The following is a 21,811-nucleotide window of genomic DNA, read 5'->3' on the forward strand; positions in this document are numbered from 1 at the left end:
AGACTCAGAACTCACACGATGTCATTTCCACCAAATTCTGCTGATTAAAGCTAGTCTGGAAATAGACACTGTCCTTTGATAGGAAGAGCTGCAAAGTTACATTGCATACATTGCAAAGAGGGTGGGTGGACATAGGGAGGAAATAATCGCTGCCTTCTTTTAAATAGTCTGCTGCACCAAGCACACTCTTTTAATATGTTGTAGGTCAATAAAAATAGCAGTTTTTGAAAGACTCCACGTATTGAGAAAGCACAGCTCCTGCTACAAGCTGGCTATTCATTTAATTTATACAATGAGTCTAATAGCTGAAAAGCAGGTTTTGTGCTTGTACTGAACTATTTTTCAAGGTAGTGTAGGGGGTAAAGTAATGGGTTATAAAGTAAAAGGTTTTCTTTGGTTTCACAATAAGATAAAAGCATCCAAAATAGATCACTGAATGCATCCAAAAGAAAATATAAATCTACTTGACATTGTAGATATTTATGTTCTTACAAACAGTTAATGATCTTGAATAAAAAATTGTGTGAAGAGTAAATGACTATAAATGCATATATGGGGGGGTTGTTGCAAAAAACTAACAGTTTTAAATATGGTTGTTTGAAATTTTAAGTTTGAACATCTATCTTATTTCCAGGAGCTCTGCCAGTGCCGACCTGGAGAAGGGAATTGTTCCTGCTGTAAGGAGTGTATGTTATGTCTTGGGACCCTTTGGGATGAGTGTTGTGATTGCGTTGGTAAGTTGACATGCAGTAAAGTTTAAAGTTTCTCGTCACAGAATCCTTGACTTTAAGAGACTTTAAATAACGTAAGTATATTTTATGTGTATAGACTAGTGTGAGTATAAGCTGTAGTAGATGCATGGAACGTTAGTTGAATAGTATTTACATGTATGTGCATTTTTATTTTTATAGAAAAAGGTCTGGAAGGAAATTCAAAGTGCTTATTTTGGGGAAGTTGGAATGGAAGAACAATGGAAAAGTTTTTACTTTTTATTTTTAATTTTTCATAGTGTTGAATTTTTAATAAGAAGCATGTGTTGTAGTTGCAATTAAAATTAGGAGTTAGTATATTAAAAATAGGTTATCTTCCTTTTATGTAAGACTTCAGTAAAAGATCCTTGAGAAACTGAAAGCTTTTTAAAGGGCTTTCTGAGGAATGGTCTCCAAGAGGTATTAAGTGAAAAAAAAAAAAAAAGCAAGGTGTATGAAAGTGTGTTTATGGAATGTTATCACTTGTGTTTTAGAAAGAAAACTTACATGTGTAGACTGTTGACAGGGGAAACATTCATCATTCTCCAACCAGTGAACCCTTTTCCATCCTCTGAAACCACAGTTCAGGTGTCCCCTTGTCTCACAAACACCCTTTTTTTGACTGAGATAAGATCCACTATGTTGTTCAGATTGTCTGCTTCTGTTGAGTTGTGTATTGCGTGCTACTATGATTGTTTTGCGTGTCTCTTCCAACAGTATAAACTCCTTCAGATCAAGGATGGTGTCATACTGATCTTTTAAAATTAAGTTCTATTTTAGGGGCGCCTGGGTGGCGCAGTCGGTTAAGCGTCCGACTTCAGCCAGGTCACGATCTCGCAGTCCGTGAGTTCGAGCCCCGCGTCAGGCTCTGGGCTGATGGCTCGGAGCCTGGAGCCTGTTTCCGATTCTGTGTCTCCCTCTCTCTCTGCCCCTCCCCTGTTCATGCTCTGTCTCTCTCTGTCCCAAAAATAAATAAAAACGTTGAAAAAAAATTTTTTTTAATTAAGTTCTATTTTTATCAAAGTGGGATGTATGCACATACCTAAGGTACATGCACATTATACTTAACCCCCTGGCGTCTTCTTCCCAATCCTTTGATCTCCTGCATCAGAGACAACAACTTCTGGCTCTTCGGTATTATGTTATTTCCATAATTTTAAATAATGTCCTTATGCTGTTCTCTTGATTCTTTGAATTTAGAAACTACTAGTTGACTTCTTATTATGGTAGATGATAATTTAGCTCTTGTATCTCTTATCTTCCCAGGATAGTTTTATCACTACTTCTAGTTAAATCAGTAATTACTTTAGCAATTCATTGAATAAATTAGTGTTACATACTAGTTTGATGCATGATAGTATGGAAACTCATTTATTAAATGGGCAATCCTATTATCTGTCTTTTTGTATTGAAGTATACTTCCTAAATGATTTCTTAATCTTCTAAACTTCATATCAGTGTTTGAAATTTTGGCTTTCATTTTTGATTTCCAAGAGCCCTTCTCTGCTTGTCCTTTCTAGGGAGCATATTTTTCTTGTGTTATAGATAAGATATTTTTTTATCTTTCTGGGACTGTTAATTATGGAGGTCAGTTGCTGTTGAAGTTTTCCCTTCTGCTCTTTGCATGGTTTCCATTTCCTCAAATCCCTGCTGATCCTTGGCCATCTATTGATACATATAAGTTAGGTACTCTAATAATGCTAATCGGGAGCCTTGTGCTCATAGACAGGGCATGGAATCAAGTTTGCCTCCCTCACAGATGGTTGCAGTCTTTTTCACTGAGGAACCCTCTGCCTGAGGATCTATAGATTTTTCTCTTTGGGATCATACAGCTTTTCAGGGAAGAATCTTTGAGTGTCTGGCCTGGGGTAGGAGTGGGTGATATGGCTTCAAATGTTCTGGGGTCCTGAGGGGTGATGTCAGTATTCAGAAAGCATGCTATAATTTTCTTTCTTTCTTTCTTTCTTTCTTTCTTTCTTTCTTTCTTTCTTTCTTTCTCTCTCTCTCTCTCTCTCTCTCTCTCTTTTTCCTTCTTTCTTTCCACCCTCATCTCCACCCTCTACAATTTTTGGTATTCCCAGTCCAAGGCCTCGTTGCTTTAATTTCTCTAGGGAATAAACTGTCTCATCTTCTACAGTTGTGGGAAAAGAGAGGCAGGGACCAATTTGGAGGCATAACTATTCTCAGAATAAGCTTGCTTCTGCCTTACTTGTTTGTCTGCAACTCCTGAGTCTTCCTAGAATTTTGTGGTGTCCACAAAATCTGTGACCTGTGAGGGAGACTGCTTACTCTGCCACATTGAACTTGTACATTGAACTCATAGGTTCCTCCAAGGAACCTACACTGAACCTACATTGAACTCGTAGGTTCCTCCAAGATGGAGTTAGTGTTTCACTTTCTTGTTTTTCCTTATTGTTTTGTAGTGAATTCTGAGAGAACTGGGGCAGAGGTGTCTTTTCTTAGATGAATCTTAGATTCATCTTGGTATCTCTAACAGCTAGTATAGTGTCTGGTACATAGAAGGTACTCCAGTGTTTTACGACTGTCAGATAAACGAGTTCTTACTGCATTATTCTCCCAAGATGGACAGTTTATGTCCTTGATGGTCATAATTTTTTAAATTTTGTTAGGGGAAAAAAGAAGCTTTGAATTATTTTAGGACGTTAAATGTAAGTTTATTTAATATACAATGAAAGTAGAAAAGAGAAAACAAGTCCTTTAACCCCTAAATACATATATAAGCATTTAATTTAACATGGATACTAAATACACAAGTACACTTTTAGCATTGCCTGAAATAATGTGTGTGTGTATATGTGTGTTGTGTGTGTTTTACACATCACACAATGGTAACAGTGCCATTAATCTTCTTTTTAAAAGATTTTTTTCACACCCAACCTGGAGATCAAGAGTCTCATGCTTTGGGGCACCTGGGTGGCTCAGTCAGTAAAGGGTCCAGCTTCGGCCCAGGTCATAATCTTGCAATTTGTGAGTTCGAATCCCAAATCAGGCTCAGTGCTTGACAGTTCAGGGCCTGAAGCCTGCTTCAGATTCTGTGGCTCCCTCTCTCTGCCCCTCCCTGCTTGTTCTCTCTCTCTTTCTCAAAAATAAATAAATAGACACTTAAAAAATAAAAAAGTCTCATGCTCCACCAACTGACCCAGCCAGGCACCTCCATTCATTTAGCCACTAATATGAAGAGCCTCTTTTCTAGGAAAAGAGTTCTGTAATTCTTCTACTGAGAAAGAGTACTTATACACAGTCGTATCTCTACAATTCTAGAAGCAACTGGTATGCTTCTGGGCTAGTTCCCATTTAAAAATATGTAATATTTACCCCTAAGGATTTAATAACTAGTTTTGAACCTTGAGTTCATAACATAACTTAACCTTTCCTTTAAAATTCAGTTAATCTTGGGGTGCCTAGGTGGCTCGGTCATTTGGGCGTCTGACTCTTGATTTCAGCTCAGGTCATGTTCTCATGATCGTGGGTTCAAGTCCTGCAACAGGATGGTGCAGAGCTTGCTTGAGATTCTTTCTCCCTCTCTCTCTGCCCCTCTCCCCCAAATAAATAAATAAACTTAAAAATTTTTAAATAAAAATCAGTTAATCTTTCTGCTCTCTAGGAGAACATTTCCATATTTTAGTTCTTTTTGTACAGCAGTATTCTCTTCCTTACAGGCAGTTCTCTTCCACACTAGGCTCTTGTGATGTCCTCTGTAAACCTGTGGCCGCTTCTCCCTTCTTAACTGAAACACTCCCCATACTTTTCATGGGTGGGGCACAGGCCTCTGAGAGGACCCAAATTAGAGTGCAGCCTTCCCTTAGAGTCTCATTCTGTGGACCTTTAGCACATACTTTGTCTAGCAGGCTCTCTCCAGCAACCTTGTATAAGAGAATTCGTTTCTCTTTCTGGATTTTCTGTTCAGTTGCCTTAAGGGTAACCACCACAACTCATTTTCATCCTTGCTGTTCAACACATTCCTCAAATCCTGTGGTTTGACTATCATAGATCCCTACCTACAGCTTTTGTTTTGTTTTTAGTGTTTGTTTTGTTTTTACTTTTCCAAATATACACAAAAATAGAGAGTGCAGTGAACTTCTGTGTACCTGCTCCCTAGCTTTGGCAGCCATACCGGTTTTATCCATTCCTTCATCTGTCTGTATCTCTCACCCCCCCACATTTTTTTTGTTGGACTATTATGAAGTGATTTCACTACATCTCCAAAGTACCTTAGCTATTCATCTCAAAAAAATAAAATAAGATTTCTTACACAATACAACGTCATTACCACATCTACAATAACCAGTAAATACTTCCTTAACACCTAATACCCAGTCCATATTCAGATTGCCCTAATTGACTAAATGTTGTTTATAGTTGTTTTAGTCGACTCAAGGTCCATAGTCCTCTTACTGTAGTAAGCTGTCGAGTTTCTTATGTTTCTAAACAGGTTTCTTATGTATTGTAAAATAATTCTTCCTTCCCTCATCATCACCTTTTAAAATTCTATTGACTGGAGTGCCTAGGTGGCTCAGTCAGTTAAACCTCCAACTCCTGATTTCAGTCAGGTCATGATCTCATGGTTCATGAATTCAAGCCCCACACTGGGCTCTGAACTGACAGTGTGAAGGCTGCTTGGGATTCTCTCTCTCCCCCTCTCTCTGCTCCTCCCCTACTCACTCTCTCTCTCTCTCAAAAAAATAAACTAAAACAACAACAACCACAAAATTTTTTAAAATTCCATTGACTTGTTGAAGAAACTAGTGAGTTATGATGGAAAATATATCACATTTTGGATTTGACTGATTGCCTCTCATATTTATTTAACTTGTTTTTTTTTGTCCTATTTCCTATGATTGAAGATTAGATCTAAAGACTGATTAGATTCAGGCTCAGTTAAGGAGGGTGGAATACAGTGGTAAATTATACTCCATAATATCTGGTTGTCCTGCTTTTAGTGATGTTCAAAACAATTGGTGGGTTCAGATGGTGAAAATCTGATCCTTTTGTGGGAAGTTTTCCATCAGGCTTTCACTTTGTAGTTTCACCCTTCAAACTGATAACCTTTGCCATTATCAGTTTCATTAAATAATGACCTTCTATTATTATCTTTCCTTCTGCATTTATTAGCTGGAATTATTCTGTATAGAACTTTCTTACATCTACTACAGTCCTTTGGTTACCCTGAAATAAAAGATATTTAAGTGAAATGTGAAATAAATATGTAATTCTCCATCTTTGTTCATTTTTAGAGTATTGACTTCATGCACTAGCAAATTCCAATAGCATTTAATACATTTTGGCTTTGCTTTTTGGTAGGTTTTGTAGGGATGGGGATGTTTTAAGTATCATTGTAGACTCATGACTTTTCTAATATGTTTAGTGCTTTAATCAGTTGCTGTCATTATTCTTTTTGCTCAAATGGTCTCATCTTTGATTAGTAGGAACCTCTTTAACTTGGTTCTTGAGTCCTTCTGATATGGTTTCTGTCCTTTTTGTTAGCTTCAGACAGGCTGTCCCAGGCTCATGTTATACATTCTCTGCCTCACTTATGGAATTAGCCATTTCCCTGGGGGGCTAATGGTAGGTAGAGACCACAGTCTTGGCAATAGGACTACATGTTGCTATTACTAGCTTTTTACTAGTCCTTTTTCATGGACAGAGCTAATAAATAGCTACAAGGGAAAACCTTTTTGAGTTTGTAGTAATATTGCCAATTCAAATTTAAGGTGACAGGATCTTCTTTTGATTTTACATCTGTAACTCTTCCACGCTGAAATTTTTGGTTTCTGACAACATTAATAGAATGACTTATAATACATCAACAAGACTATTAAGTGGCAGTTAAGATTGCTTTGTCCTTGCATATACACTGAGGATGTAAGCTAAAATACTGTCTTCCAAAGTCAGAGTAATTTTCTGTGAGTGGTTATGTGACCAATTTGATATAAAGTTAGGTTCATTTGCGTTAATTTTTTTTCAGTTTTTAGGGATTATTTATTTTCTTTTTTTTAAGGTTTATTTATTTATTTTAGAGAGAGCAGAGAGAGGGAGAGAGAGAGAATCCTGAGCAGGCTCCACACTGTCAGCACAGACCTTGATGTGGGACTTGAATGCATGAACTGTGAGATCATGACCTGAGTCAGGGGTTTAACTGATTGAGCCACCCAGGTGCCTCTGTTTATTTCCTTTTTTGAATTTTTTTGTGCTTTGATTATGTAAAATATTTACACAATTAGAAAGACAAATGTATATAACAGTGGCAAAACGGCTCATTTCCATCTCTGTCACCTCCACTCTATTCCTTCCCTCAACTATAGACAAGGCGACCACATAATTTTTTATCCAAATTAGGACAATATTTTTTAAAGTTTATTTTGAGAGAGAGAGAGAGAGAGAGAGAGAGAGAGAGAGAGGGAGGGAGGGAAAGAAAGAATCCCAGGCAGGGTCCTTTCAGTGCACAACCCCGTGCGGGGCTCAATTTCACCAATCCCAAGATTATGACCTGAGCTGAAATCAAGAGTCAGACACTTAACCAACTGAGCCACCCAGGCACCCTTCAATCAAAACCTAGAAACTAGGATATTTTTGAGAATTAAACTAGGACAATAGGATAAACCTGAACTTGAATTGACTCAAATTGGCGCAAGGAAATTGGGATGGATGGTTTCATCCTATCTATAACCATTTTTTAAAACCTTCATAGGCATTCATATTTTGTTAAACAAAATATTCATTTGTTACATAAAACATTATGCTTCATGCTTTTTTCTTTCTTTTTATTTATTTATTTTTTTTACATTTATTTTTTGAGAGACAGAGCACAAGTTGGGGAGAGGCAGAGAGAGAAGGAGACACAGAATCCGAAGCAGGCTCCAGGCTCCGAGCTGTCAACACAGAGCCTGATGCGGGGCTCGAACTCACAAACTGTGAGATCATGACCTGAGCTGAAGTCAGATGTTTAACCGACTGCGCCACCCTGGCGCCCCTCTTGTTTTTTCATTTTTTTAAAGTTTGTTTATTTGTTTGTTTGTTTTGAAAAAGAGAGTGAGAATGAGAGAGCATATGGGAAGAGCAGAGAGGGAGTTAGAGAGAGAATCCCTGCTGTCAGGGCAGAGCCTTATGTGGAGCTCGAACTCAGGAACCAACAGATCAAGCCCTGAGCCAAAATCAAGAGTCAGACACTTAGCCAAATAGCCATCCAGGCACCCCTGTTTTTTCATTTAATTGAATATCCTGGAACTTCTTTCATATTAATATTGTTTTGGCTACCTACGTAGAACCCCAACATTTTATGTACTCATTTGTTGATAGATGGACATTGGGTTATTTCTAATCTTTTACCATTACAAACAACACTATAATGAATAATCTTGTGTAGTCAAGTCAATGTAATATTGCTAGATATTGTCAAATTCTCCTCCAAAAGAGCTGTAACATTTGGTTTCTCGTGAAGGCAATATAACAGAACACCTGCTCCCTTACAACATTACCAAAGGTTTATGTTGTCAAACTTTTGCTGCTATTGTTACCAAAGTTTTGGATTTTTGTTAATTTGATAGGTAAGAAATGGTATATTTTTAAAAGTTCACTATCTCGTATTACCAGTGAGATTGAACATCTATTCATATGCTTAAGGATGATTTATATTTATTTTTTTTGTGCATTGTTTGTTCATATCTTTTGCCCATTTTGCTACTAGATTATTGGTATTTTTGTTCATTATTTAGAAGCTTAAAAATATATTCGGTATATAACCCCAACATCTGTGTTATAAATTATAATTTTGTTTCACAGCTGATCATTTGTATTTTAACTTTCTTTGTTATTTTTTATCCTGAGAAGTTTTTTATTTTATGTTGTCAACTCTATCAGTGTTTGTTTCTAGATTTTGAGTCATAATCAGGATTTCCCTGTGCTCCCAGATAATACTTGTATGGTTTTATTTGTTTATCTACATCTAGCTGTCTAATACATTTGGAATTCACCCTGGTTTATGTATGAACTATGGATCCAGTTTTTTTCTTTTTCAAATAACTACCACTATTTATTTAAATATTATTTATAAAGGCATAAAGCTATTTAAAAGGCTCACTCCCTGGTTTAAGATGCCACCTTTATCATATGCACTTTGCTTTATTTCTGGGTTTTCTCTGCTATGCCATCCATCTCTGTGTCTGTTCGTGCATCAAAACCACACTGTTTTGGGGCACCTGGCTGGCCCAGTCAGTAGCACATATGACTCTTGGTGTTGTGAGTTTGAGCCTCATGTTGGGTGGAAAGATTACTTAAAAATAAAATCTTTTAAAAAATTGGAGAAAACCACATTGTTGTATTTATAGAGGCCTTGTACATATCTTAATATCTATGAAGGCTCGGCATCCATCCGTCGTTCTTCTACCCAGAGTGAATTAATTTCAAGTATACACGTGTACACACTACAGTTGATAAGAGGATTCTTTTCTTCCCTTTCGACGTGCAAGAGACTTCCCAAACAGGCTTAGCTCTTGAAAACTGATTCTTGGGGTGCCTGGGTGGCTCAGTCGGTTGAGCGGCCAACTTCGGCTCAGATCATGATCTCGCGGTCCGTGAGTTCGAGCCCTGCGTCGGGCTCTGTGCTGATGGCTCAGAGCCTGGAGCCTGTTTCAGGTTCTGTGTCTCCCTCTCTCTGACCCTCCCCTGTTCATGCTCTGTCTCTCTCGGTTTCAAAAATAAATAATCGTTAAAAAAAAAAAAGAAAGAAAACTGATTCTCCCGAAAGTTATTAATATATTAAACACAAAGAACGCTGACTTCATTAATTAGGCTACTTTTTGTTTTCCCTGAGTTTTTTTTGTTTTTTGTTTTTTGGGTTTTTTTGCCCTAAAGTACAGAAACAGACCATTGACAATATTCAGTTTTGTGTAAATGAAATGCTCTATTTTATATTCTGGATTTGGCATTAGCCTGTACTTTTAGAATAATGTGCAGCAGAAACAAGCGGGCCTAACTATTGTTCTATAATTTCACATAAATGGAATCATACAGTATCACATAGTGGTTTAAAATGCATTTTAGAAAATTATTAAATGATGTGTAATATAATAGATTCTTTACTTAAACCTTAAAAGTAAAATTATCCTTTTTTTTTTTTTTTTTTGCAAGCTAAAAGAGGTTTATTTGGGAATAGCAGAGAATTGCAATTTGGGACATGCAAGCTACAGCAAAACCATAGGCAAGTCTGGAGAACAAAGGAGAGGAACACTCTTGTATGGAGGACAGGGAGGAGTTGGGGGTACTCTTGTAAACAAAAAGTCTGCTGGAGTAAACTAAGAGTTGAAAGTGCAGTAGCTTCTCACTGGCTGAGTTGAGACAGTCTCTCATTATCTGGGCCGTTGCTGGGGGAGAAGAAAACCTTCCTCCTTCTGGGGTAGCAAAGTATAGGCTTCTTCTTATAGGGATTGCCACAGGCTGTAAGGAGTGGTTTGGTGTGAGAGCTCTCCTTTCTGGCCTCCTGACTAAAATGTGAAGTTTTCTTTTATTAATTTAAGAAATTTAAGAAAATTTTAACTTTGAGCTGTGTTTGATGTGCATTTAAAAATTGAATTCATGGCCAATGTTAAATTATAAGAAAAAATGAGTAACTTTCACCAGTGAAGAAAAAACATAGCAACCATCAGCTTTTTCATTTTTGAACACTTTTTTTTTAAGTTTATTTATTTATTTTGAGAGAGAAAGACAAAGCACATAAGTAGGGGAGGGGCAGAGAGAGAGGGAGAGAGAGAGAGAATCCCAATTAGGCTCCATGCTATCAAAGCCTCCCACACGGGCCCAATCCCATGAATTGTGAGATCATGACCTCAGCCAAAATCAAGTTGGACACAGGGGCACCTGGGTAGCTCAGTTGGTTAAGTGTCAGACTTTGTCTCAGGTCATGGTTCATGGGCTCGAGCCCCGAGTTGGCTCTGTGCTGACAGCTCAGAGCCTGGAGCCTGCTTTGGATTCTGTGTCTTCCTCTCTCTGTCCCTCCCCAGTTCACACTCTGTGTGTGTCTCTCTCAAAAATAAACATTAAAAAGAAAAAAAAAAGTTGGATGCTTCACTGACCGAGCCACCCAGGTGCCCCTCTTTGAACACTTTAAACAAGTGAGATACTAAATATGTCTCATGGAACACTGGAATTCAGTGATGCACTGTTTTGATAATGTTGGTTTGGAAACACTAGATTCTTTCTGATACTGAGGCCACTTTCAGTACTTAATGAAAGTATTATATGCAAAACAAACAAACAAACAAAAAAACAAAGGATGCCTGCGTGGCTCAGTCAGTTAAGCGTCCAACACTTGATTTCACCTTAGGTCATGATCTCAAGGTCTTGAGATACGGCTCCATGCTGGACAAAGAGCCTGCTTGGGATTCTCTCTCTCTCCTCTCTCTCTCTCTCTCTCTCTCTCTCTCTCCTTCTGCCCCCCTCCTCACAATCTTTCTCTCTCTCTCAAAAAAAAACAAAAACAAAAACAAAAAAAATATTATATGTTCCAAGACGAGGCTGGGAAGCCTGCTGAAAAACTGCTTACCAACAAAAACTTGTTGAAAGATAAATGCCACGCTATTTCAGAGATACCACATCTCACCCAGGTGAGAGAAAAGCCTAAGAGAACTGCAAAAGAAGGTGGGACCTGTTAGGTAAGAGGCAGCACCTGCAAAACCCAGGAAAACAAGATTAGGCAGCTATGCACTTGATACTTGGAACACAACCTTGAGCCTTAAGATAGGCTCTGCCACCCTGTAGATCACATGTTTCTTCTGTAATTCTGCTCCTTTATTTGCCTTATGAATTCCTTGAACTCTGACTTTGAATTCACGGCCACAGTTCTAGTACTAACTTCACTGGGTCTTGGCCTTTCCCTTTTGGGGCGTCCACGCTTTTTGTTATGACTGTGCCTTTTTTTATTTAAAAAATTGTTTTAATGTTTATTTTTGAGAGAGAGAAGGAGAGAGAAACAGAGTGCAGGTGGGGGGAGGGCAGAGAGAGAGAGAAGATCTAGAAACCAAAGCAGGCTCCAGGCTCTGAGCTGTGAGTGCAGGGCTTAACATGGGGCTTGAACCCACAGACTGCAAGATCATGATCTGAGCCAAAGTCGGAGACTTAACCAAGTGAGCCAGCCCAGCACCCATAACTGTGACTTTTGTAGCTCAGATCAGATCTAGGTGTACTCATTGGCTACCACACAGATTTCTCTTTTGCTTCATACCAGCATGTTACTTTCTAATATTAAAGAACATATATGTGCTAAGAGTTCAACCAAAATACTAGTATAGGAAATTGGGGTTTTTTAGTTATTTTTGTTCATTTATTTTGAGAGACAGAGTGTAGGAGCGGCGAAAGAGAGGGAGAGAGAGAATCCCAAGCAGGCTCCATGCCGTTAGCATGGAGTCTGATGCTCAGTTTCACAAACCATGAGATCATGACCTGAGTTGAAACCAAGAGTCGGATGCTTAACCTACTGAGCTACCTAGGTACCCCATTTTTAGTTATTTTTAGGTACGGTCAAATTATATTCCTAGTTCAGGAAGACATGAATAAAGCTAGAGTACAGCACAAAGTGCCTTGGTTGAAAATAAATGACTTTAGGTCCCTACCCTATGTTATCGTGTTTTTGTTTTAATTTTTGTTTACTTACTTTTTATTGAGGCGTAGTTGATGCACAGTGTTACATTAGTTTCAAGTGTACAAATAGTGATTTGACAACTCTGTACATTAAGCTCTGCTCCCCACAAGTGTAGCTACCATCTGTCACCATACAGTGCTATTAAAATACCATTGACTATATTTCCTATGCTGTATCATTCGTCCTTTTGCGACATGTTCATTCGATAACTGGAAGCCTGTACCTACCACTCCCCTTCCCCCATTTTTGCCCATCCCTCCGTCCTCCTCCCTTCTGGTAACCATCAGTTTGTTCTATGTGTTTATGAGTCTGTTGTTGATTTTTTTTGTCTGTTTGTTTGATTTTTAGATTCCACATATAAGTGAAATCATATGGTATTTGTCTTTCTCTGACTTATTTTACTTAGCATAATAGCATCTAGGTCCAACCATGTTGCAATTCATTTTTATGGCTAATATTCCGTTGTGTATATGTAATACTCTTCTTCATCCATTCACCTACGAGTAGACACTTGGGTTGCTTCTATATTGTGCCTATTGTAAATAATGCTGCAATAAACATAGGGGTGCACGTGTCTTTTTGAATTAGTGTTTTCATTTTCTTTGATCCGGTAAGTGGGATTACTGGATCATATAGCATTTCTAATTTTAATTTTTTTAGTAACCTCCATACTGTTTCCAACAGTGGCTGCGTCAATTTACATTCCCAGCAACAGTGCATGAAGGTTCCCTTTTCTCCACATCCTTGCCAATACTTATTTCTTGTCTTTTTTTTTTAATTTATTTATTGTCTTTATTTATTTATTTTGAGAGAGAGAGAGAGAGAGAGAGAGAGAGAGAGCATGCACGTGCAAGCAGGAGAGGGGCAGAGAGAGAGGGAGAGAGAGACATAATGTGACGTGGGGCTTGATCTCATGAACCATGAGATCATAACCTGAGCCGAAATCAAGAGTCAAATGCTTAACTGACTGAGCCACACAGGTGCCCCTTTTGTCTTTTTTTTTTTAAACACCTTGTTCTTTTTTTTTTTTTTTTGAATTTTTTTTGAATGTTTATTATTTATTTTTGAGAGACAGACACAGAGCATGAGGAAGGGAGGGGCAGAGAGAGAGGGAGACACAGAAGCTGAAGCAGGCTCCAGGCTCTGAGCGGTCAGCACACAGCCCAACGTGGGGCTCGAACTCACGAACTATGAGATCATGACCTCAGCTGAAGTTGGACACTTAACCAACTGGACTACTCAGGTGCCCCTTGTCTTTTTGATAGTAGCCATTCTGACTAGTGGGAAGTGATATCTCATTGTGGTTTTCATTTCCATTTCCCTCATGGTTAGTGATGTTCAGCATCTTTTCTTGTGTGTTGGCCATTTGTATGTCTTCTTTGGAAAAATGTCTTTTCACGTCCTCTGCCCATTTTTAAACTGGATTATTTGTTTTTTAGGTGTTGAGTTGTATAAGTTCTTTATATATTTTGGATATCAACCCCTTATCAGTTATATTATTTATATATCTTCTCCCATTCACTAGGTTGCCTTTTTGTTGATGGCTTCCTTTGCTGGGTAAGATCTTTTTATTTTGGTGTAGTCCCACTAGTTTGTTTTTGCTTTCGTCTCCCTTGCCTCAGGAGACGTATCTAGAAAAATGTTGCTAAGGGCAACATGTCCAGGAGATTATTGTCTGTGTTTTCTTCTAGGAGCTTTCTGGTTTCAGGTCTCACACATAGATCTTTCACCCATTTTGAGTTTATTTTTGTATATTTTGTGAGGAAGCTAACCAGTTTCATTCTTTTGCGTGTAGCTCTCCAGTTTTCCCAGCACTGTTTATTGAAGAAACTTTCTTTTCTCCATTTATATTCTTGCCTCCTTTGCTTATAGATCAATTGACATATAGATGTGGGCTCTCTATTCTGTTTCATTGAGCTATGCATCTATTTTTGTGTCAGTTTCATACTGTTCTGATTACTATAGCTTTGTAGTATGTTTTGAAATCTGGGATTGTGATACTTCCAGCTTTGTTCTTCTTTCTCAAGATTGTTTTGGCTCTGTGAAGTCTTTTGTGGTTCCATACAAATTTTAAGATTGTTTGTTCTAGTTTTGTGAAAAATACTATTGGTATTTTGTTAGGGATTGCATTGAATCCATAAATTGCTTCGGGTAGTATGGACATTTTAACAATATTAATTCTTCCAACCATGGTTTATTTTTCCATTTATTTGTGTTTTCTTCAATTTCTTTCATCACTGTTTTACAGTTTTCAGAGTACGGGTCTTTAATCTTCCTGGTTAAGTTAATTCCTTGGTATTTTATTCTTTTTGATGCAACTGTAAAGGGAATTGTTTTCTTAATTTCTCTTTCTGCTTTATCATTATTAGTGTATAGAAATGCAACAGATTTCTATACATTAATTTTGTATCCTACAGTAAACATTTATTTTTAAATCCTTACTGACAAATATGATTTTCCATTTTATGGAAAATTTCCATTTTCCATTTCCTTTTAAAATATTCAGAGTGTTTAAGAAAACAGTGCATATTATTTAGATACATCATGGTTTCCATCAAATCCAACCATTTTAAGTGTTGCATTTGATTTAATACATATGCCAGAATTGATATGTCAAGGAACATAGGCTTTTTTTTACTTGGTTTTATTTTGCTTAATGATGTTTGATTGGCTCTGATGTTTATAATTGTTACCCAACAAGTACTTAAGGACACTGAAGACTAGAGTCATATGTGCCTATTCAGAGTTCACTTTTAAAGCTGATTTATTGATTTAGAAAGTAATAAGTAACAAAACTGAGTTTAATTTATCCATGTGACAAATAGCCCAGGGGCTAATTCCAAAATGATTCCAGTCACAATTTTCTGTTACTAATAGTAGTTGCTTATTTAGAGTGAATTTTCTTCAAAGATGGTCATTAAATATCCTTGTCTTTCCTTTCAACGCACTGTAATCTGTTACATATATCAAATATGAGTCATGGAATAATATTCAGAAACAAGTTCAATTACCTTTTTTTTCCAAAATAAAGCTATGTTAGGTAATTGTTTTTTATTTAAGTTTTTTTTTTCATAGCTATACCTTTTTTCTAAATTAACCTTTAAAAAAAAAAGGATTCTCTTTTGTGATACCCATTGGACTATTATTTTTAGAAATGATAATTGGTCTCACATTTCTAGACCAAATTGCTTATTATTTAAAATTCCCTTCAGTTGTCATAAAAGCAGGTTTGGGAATTGCATTATGAAGTTATTTTGCTTTTGTATTTGTATATGCGCCCCAGACAAAGCAAGGGGCCTGCTATCATTTAAACGATTTTTAAAGTCACTCATGGGCATAGTTCACCTTCCTTATCCAAGAAAGAACTTTTGAGTTTGTTTGTAGTATATGTCCTATATATCTTCTGCCTTTTAAAAATATCTTTTACAAAAATTTTTTAAGTGTATTTATTTTGATGATGAGGTTTAGTGGGGTTCATGGGGTGCAGAGCTGATGACCAAGATAGAATTCTTGAAGACGTCTTTGGTGCAAAAAGGTGATTTTATTGAAGCACAGGAACAGGATCCACGGGCAGGAAGAGCTGCCCCAGACCTTGAGGAGAGACTGCTTATATACTATGGAGCTGGTGGGAGGTAAAGTCCAGGGGAAGTTTCCAGTGAGATTTTCATATGCTAAAGAAGACTCACAGGATAATGGAGCCCTAGATATTGTCAAGTGATAGTTGTTTTCCCACTAGCAAAGCATTAGCATTAAGACAGTAGGGAGTTCCTGGAGAAAAGTTTTACTCTGCCAGCCTCAAGTATTCGTCAGTGGGCTACAGGTTACAAGGAAATTTAATTCTATCTGCCATTTCCTTCTGCCTTTGATTCCCACATCACTATGGAGGAGTGATGGAGACTTACGTCCTGCAGGTCTATAATCTCTATCAGTTAACCATTTGTTTTTTCCCTTTCCTGTGTTCTTGGGCAGCCAGGAGTCCCCAAGGAATATCACACATATCTCATCTAGGTGGGGGGTGGGGGGGGGTGGGAGTGTCAGCTTGCCTTTTGTTCCCTCATCACGGAGAAAGAGAGAGAGAGAACATGAGCAGGGGAGGGGCAGAGAGAGAGAATCCCAAGCAGGCTCCACACTGTCAGCGCAGAGCCCAGCACGTGGTTCGATCTCACCAACAATGAGATTGTGATCTGAGTCCAAATCAAGAGTCAGACGCTTAACCAACTGAGCCCCCCAGGCGCCCCTAAAAAGACGTCTTAAAAGGGTATCCTGCTCCAGTACAATGAGCACACTTTGCACTCAGATTTTGGTTTCTAATATCATTCTCCAATAAGAGAATAGGGAGCCAGACTCCTTGGAGAAACAGCTGGTTCTAACACTGAGGCAGGAAATAAAGAAGATAAGCCTGGAACATACTATAGTGCCAAAAGATAAGGAAGTGCTAAAAAAAAAAAAAAAGATACCCATATTGATTGATGTGTGAGTGTCCTGGTGGCTAAAAATAAGCAACAAAATAAAGTAATACTGGATCATAACTAACAGTATAAAATAAGTATTCATGAGTCTACACTGATATAAATATTTGATTAAATAAGTTAATTAGTGGAAGAGAAGAGACAGATCTCCAAGGCAGAATTCAAAATAACTATGTAGATGGTCTGCCCTCGAGAAGCAGGAGCAGAACTGCACCCTGCGTAGGTTTGGGCTGCTCATAGTCACTTCCCTCTAAATGGTGTGGTGGCAGGGTGGGGGAGAGTAACTTTGCAGTGGAGAAATCTTACACTATTTCAGCCAGGTGGTCAAGGTCAGCATCAGAAGCCATAAATCTTGTTGGTAGTGTGTAGCTTTGATTTAATTTGACGAAAATAGCACTTTACCTCTGTAGCCTTCCTCCCAATAGCCCATAGCCTGACTCTTATTGTGAGAAGAACGTTAGACAAATTCTAAAAGTGGGGTGTTCTACAAAATACCTGCCTAGTACTACTCAAAACTGTCAAAGTCATTAAAAACTAGTAAAATTGAGAAACTACCACAGCCAAGAGGAGCCTAAAGAGACATAATGGCTAAACACAGTGTGACATCCTAAAAGGGATCTTGGAACAGGAAAAGGATATTAGGTAAATACTATAGAAATCTGAAAAAAGTATGGACTTTATTTAATAATAATGTATCAATATTGGTTCATTAATTTTAACAAAAGTACCATACTATATACGATGCTAATAATGGGGGAAACTAAGTGTAGGGGTATTAGTTATACTCTGTACTGTCTTTTCAATTTTTCCATTAAACTGTTCTAAAAAAGTCTGTTAAGAGAAAGCGACTGTGGGAAGAGTGTGTCTCAACCAGCACTTGGATTCAGCTGCTTCATTTCCAACATGGAAGAAACTTACATCAATTCCCTGGACCCTGAGAAGCTATTATAATTCCCCTATGATAAAAACCACCAGATCAGAGCCTGCAGGTTTCCTTATCATCTTACCAAGTGCAGAAATAATCATCCTGATGTCGCAAACAAATTGGCTACTTGTCCCTTCAATGCTCGCCACCGGTTCCTCGGGCCGAAATCAGCCACTATATCTCAAGTTGTGACGATAAAAGTTGTATTCAGCAGGATGTTGTCAACCAAACCAGGAACCCTGGACAAGAGACTCTGGCCAAGAGCACCTGGCAGTGCCCCTCCTTGCGATGAAGACTGGGATAAAGATCTGTGGGAACAGACCAGCACCCCCTTTGTCTGGGGCACAGCCAACTACTGTGGCAGCAACAGCCCTGCAAGCAACATAGTTATGGAACATAAGAGTAACCTGGCTTCAGGCATGTGTATTCCCAAGTCTCTGCTGTATGTTCTGCCATGGAAAAACAATGGAAATGAACAGTAACTGAATATCTATTTCATCAAATGCCAGACCCTAGAATACTCTTGCTTCTTCCTGCTACCAATGGGTTCTTCATTTTTTTCCCTCCTAATCTAATTATAGAAAGATAAACTGTGACTTTCAAACTGACAAGTACCTTTTTCTTTTTTCCTCCCTGCTTTGACTTTCATTCATTTGATGCAGGAAAGAACCCTGAAACTCAGAAGAACTATTTCAAATAAAGCATCAACATAGATTAAAAAAAAAAGTCTATTAAAAAATAGGTTACGGAGGCGCCTGGGTGGCTCAGTCGGTTGAGTGTCTGACTTCAGCTCAGGTCATGATCTCACGGTTCGTGGGTTTGAGCCCCACATCGGGCTCTGTGCTGACCGCTTGCTCAGAGCCTGGAGCCTGCTTCAGATTCTGTGTCTCCTTCTCTCTCTGCCCCTCCCCCTCTCACGCTTTGTCTCACTCTGTTTCTTAAAAATAAATAAATGTAAAAAAAAATTTAAACTTTAAAAAAAATAGGTTATGGAGGAAAATAGCATGGACAATATGATCTTATGTAAATTTTATTCATGCATCTAATTCTCAAAATAAAGAGACTTTATTCATGTCAACATAAAGAAACCTTAGGATTTTTGTTGGACATACACTAAATTTACAGATACATTTTTGGAGTGTTGATATAGCTTTTTTTTAAGTTTATTTATTTATTTTGAGGGAGAGAGAAAGAGTGCATGCAGGAGAGGGGCAGACAGAGAGGGAGAGAGAGAATTCCAAGTAGGCTCCACACTGTCAGTGCAGAGCCCGATGCGGGGCTCAATCCCATGAACCGTGAGATCATGACCTGAGCCAAAATCAAGAGTTGGATGCTTAACTGACCGAGCCACCCAGATGCCCCAGAGTGTTAATATAGTTTTAATGTTGAATCTTCCTACCCATAAGAATGGTATTGCTTTCTACTTAATATTTTTCTGTCTTTAATGTCTTTCAATAAAGATTTATTGTTAAAACAAAAAAAATTAAGTTTAAAATGTTTATCAGTGAATTAAACAAACGACAGTAGTTTTGTTGATATTGTAAAATTTGGAGAGATCAGATGAGATTCTGCTGTTGAATGAATTAATTATAGTTAATTAGTGCATCTTTAGTTCAAGATGTCTTGATTCTTAGACCATGCATTCCATATATACTATATGACTCCCTAAAGAGTTTGTCTAGTGGAACACTTCTTAATTCTTTTTTAAAAAGTCAGTGTAGCAGTGTCCAAATTGGATTACTAGTCAGCCAAGGAATAATTTCTAAAAAACTAATAGCTAATGCTTATATAACATCTGTATATGTCGAGTACTTTCCATATATTAATTTGGTCCTTACAACAAACCTGAGGAGTATGAGAACATTATTATCCTTCATCTGTTTGACAGATGTTTCCTTGAGGAAACATCTGAGAGTTTAAATGACCCTCCCTAAGGTTAGACAACTAGTCTGAAAGAAAGCTGGGGACTCAAGCCTGGCTTTCAAGTCCGTGCTCTGTGACCTGTTCTGCTGTACTACTTTTTGTATGTTACACATTGTATGTTACTCAGCTTCTTATGAAGATGAAGGCAAAGCTGGTGTCCTTCTAAAACCGTATAACACAGTAGCTTTCATTTGTAGCCATTATAACTATCACTTTAAGCTAGTATATGATGTTGGACCTTAATAGTTATTTACAACTATTAATTTTTCATGATCTCTGTAGATAATTGGGCTTGGGCACAAAGCTGTATTCTGTGAACTCCAAATTTTCTCTTGGATTTAGCCAGACATCTGAGAACTGCATACTTAGACTACATTGTTATGGCCCTTCCTAATATTGTCTCTGCCCTACTAGGCAATATGTGTTGAGTCTGCATTGAAAGGCATCGTATCGCTATGACAACTCGTGAGAGGACAGATGGTGGTGGGATTTTTTTATGTTTATGAAAACAGGGCATGAGTTCTAAAAGATTAAGGAAAGCTGCTCTAGACAACGCATGTCCCTGTTTCTCAGTTTCAGTTACTATTTGTCTCACCAGTGGCCTTTTTGGCCTCTGTGCTGACAGCTCAGAGCCTGGAGCCTGTTTTGGATTCTATGTCTCCCCCTCTCTCTGCCCCTTCCCCACTCGCGCTCTCTGTCTCTCAAAAATAAATAAAGTTAAAAAAATCGGGGCGCCTGGGTGGCTCAATCGGTTGAGCGTCCGACTTTGGCTCAGGTCATGATCTCACAGCTCGTGAGTTCGAGCCCCACGTCAGGCTCTGTGCTGACAGCTCAGAGCCTGGAGCCTGCTTCGGATTCTGTGTCTCCCTCTCTCTCTCTGCCCCTTCCCTGCTCATGCTCTGTCTCTCTCTGTCAAAAATAAATAAACATTTTTTTTTTAATTTTTAAAAATTTAAAAAATAAGCAATTTCCTCAAGATGGGCATTGCACTTAAGTATGCAGCAAGTATTTTTTGCATGTTTCCCAGTTCATCACACAGAATATTAAAAAGTCATGTATTCAAGGATCTCTACTTAATGAAACTAATAATTTTTATTTGCTCCATTAAGCATTGTCTTAAGTGAAATGAGCCTTTAAAAACAAACTAAAACTGTATTTGGTGGTGAAGAACACAATGACTGCTGATAACAGTTTGGTACCACTGCCTTGATTCAAGCTAAGTTGCCAAATGTTCTGCTCATCATTACTTTTGTGTCATCAGTGCCGACGTCAGACCTGTGAAACAAACGAACGAAGTCTTGTGAAAATTACTTTGACTGTATGATTCCTCTGAAAGGATCCTGGAGACTCCACAAAGTTCTTAGACTATTCTTTGGGAACTGCTATTCAAATCTATCCTTTTTTAAAATCTGAAATATATTCAGTTTTTTAAAGAAAACTCCTAAGGAAGCAACAATTTTGCACATCTAAGTACGTCATTTAAGGTGAAAGTACTGTGTTTAATTTTAGGAAAATATAGAAAAGAAGGACCTTTGATATCAACTACTATTAACACATATGTATTTTCCTCTAAAATATAATTTAAAAACTAAGTTACTATTTACATACAGTAAATTCAAACAATACAAGAAGTATATATATGAAATGTCCTCCCTTCTTTATACCACCCATACCTCTCTCTAAAGTTGAATATTCCTCATACATACTTCCAATAAAGACATTTTATTTTTAAAAAGTATAATAAACAGAATCCAAGATACCTTTAATTTTTTAATGTTTATTTGTTTACTTTTGAGAGAGAGAGAGAGCACAAGCAGGGGAGAGGCAGAGAAAGAGAGAGAGAGAGAGAGAGAATCTGAAGCAGGCTGGTGTCCTTCTAGACATAGAATCCAATGTGGGGCTCAAACCCACAAACTGTGAAATCATGACCTGAGCCAAGGTCAGACACTTAACCAACTAACTGTGCCACCCAAGTACTCCTGAATCCAAGATACCTTTAGAATAATTTTACTTTTACTTAGAGTAGAAGGCATCTTTTAATATTTTTTTTTTTTCATTTAGGGAAAACAGGTGAATGATAAGTCTCAAAGAG

The 21,811-nt window shown here is 37.8% G+C and overlaps 1 protein-coding gene and 1 pseudogene across 2 annotated transcripts in view; both read left to right on the forward strand.

Moving 5' to 3' along the window:
• Window positions 1–21,811, forward strand: part of TWSG1 (twisted gastrulation BMP signaling modulator 1) — a 71,793-nt gene that overhangs the window by 35,339 nt on the left and 14,643 nt on the right. For both annotated transcript variants that reach the window (XM_030336750.1, XM_030336751.1), the window contains exon 3: window positions 635–734. In XM_030336750.1, coding sequence (XP_030192610.1) covers window positions 635–734 — 100 coding nt within the window. The remainder of the gene's footprint in view (window positions 1–634; window positions 735–21,811) is intronic.
• Window positions 16,420–18,539, forward strand: LOC115528546 (annotated as a pseudogene).

Source organism: Lynx canadensis, chromosome D3 (genome assembly GCF_007474595.2).
Source record: "Lynx canadensis isolate LIC74 chromosome D3, mLynCan4.pri.v2, whole genome shotgun sequence".
Taxonomy (NCBI): domain Eukaryota; kingdom Metazoa; phylum Chordata; class Mammalia; order Carnivora; family Felidae; genus Lynx; species Lynx canadensis.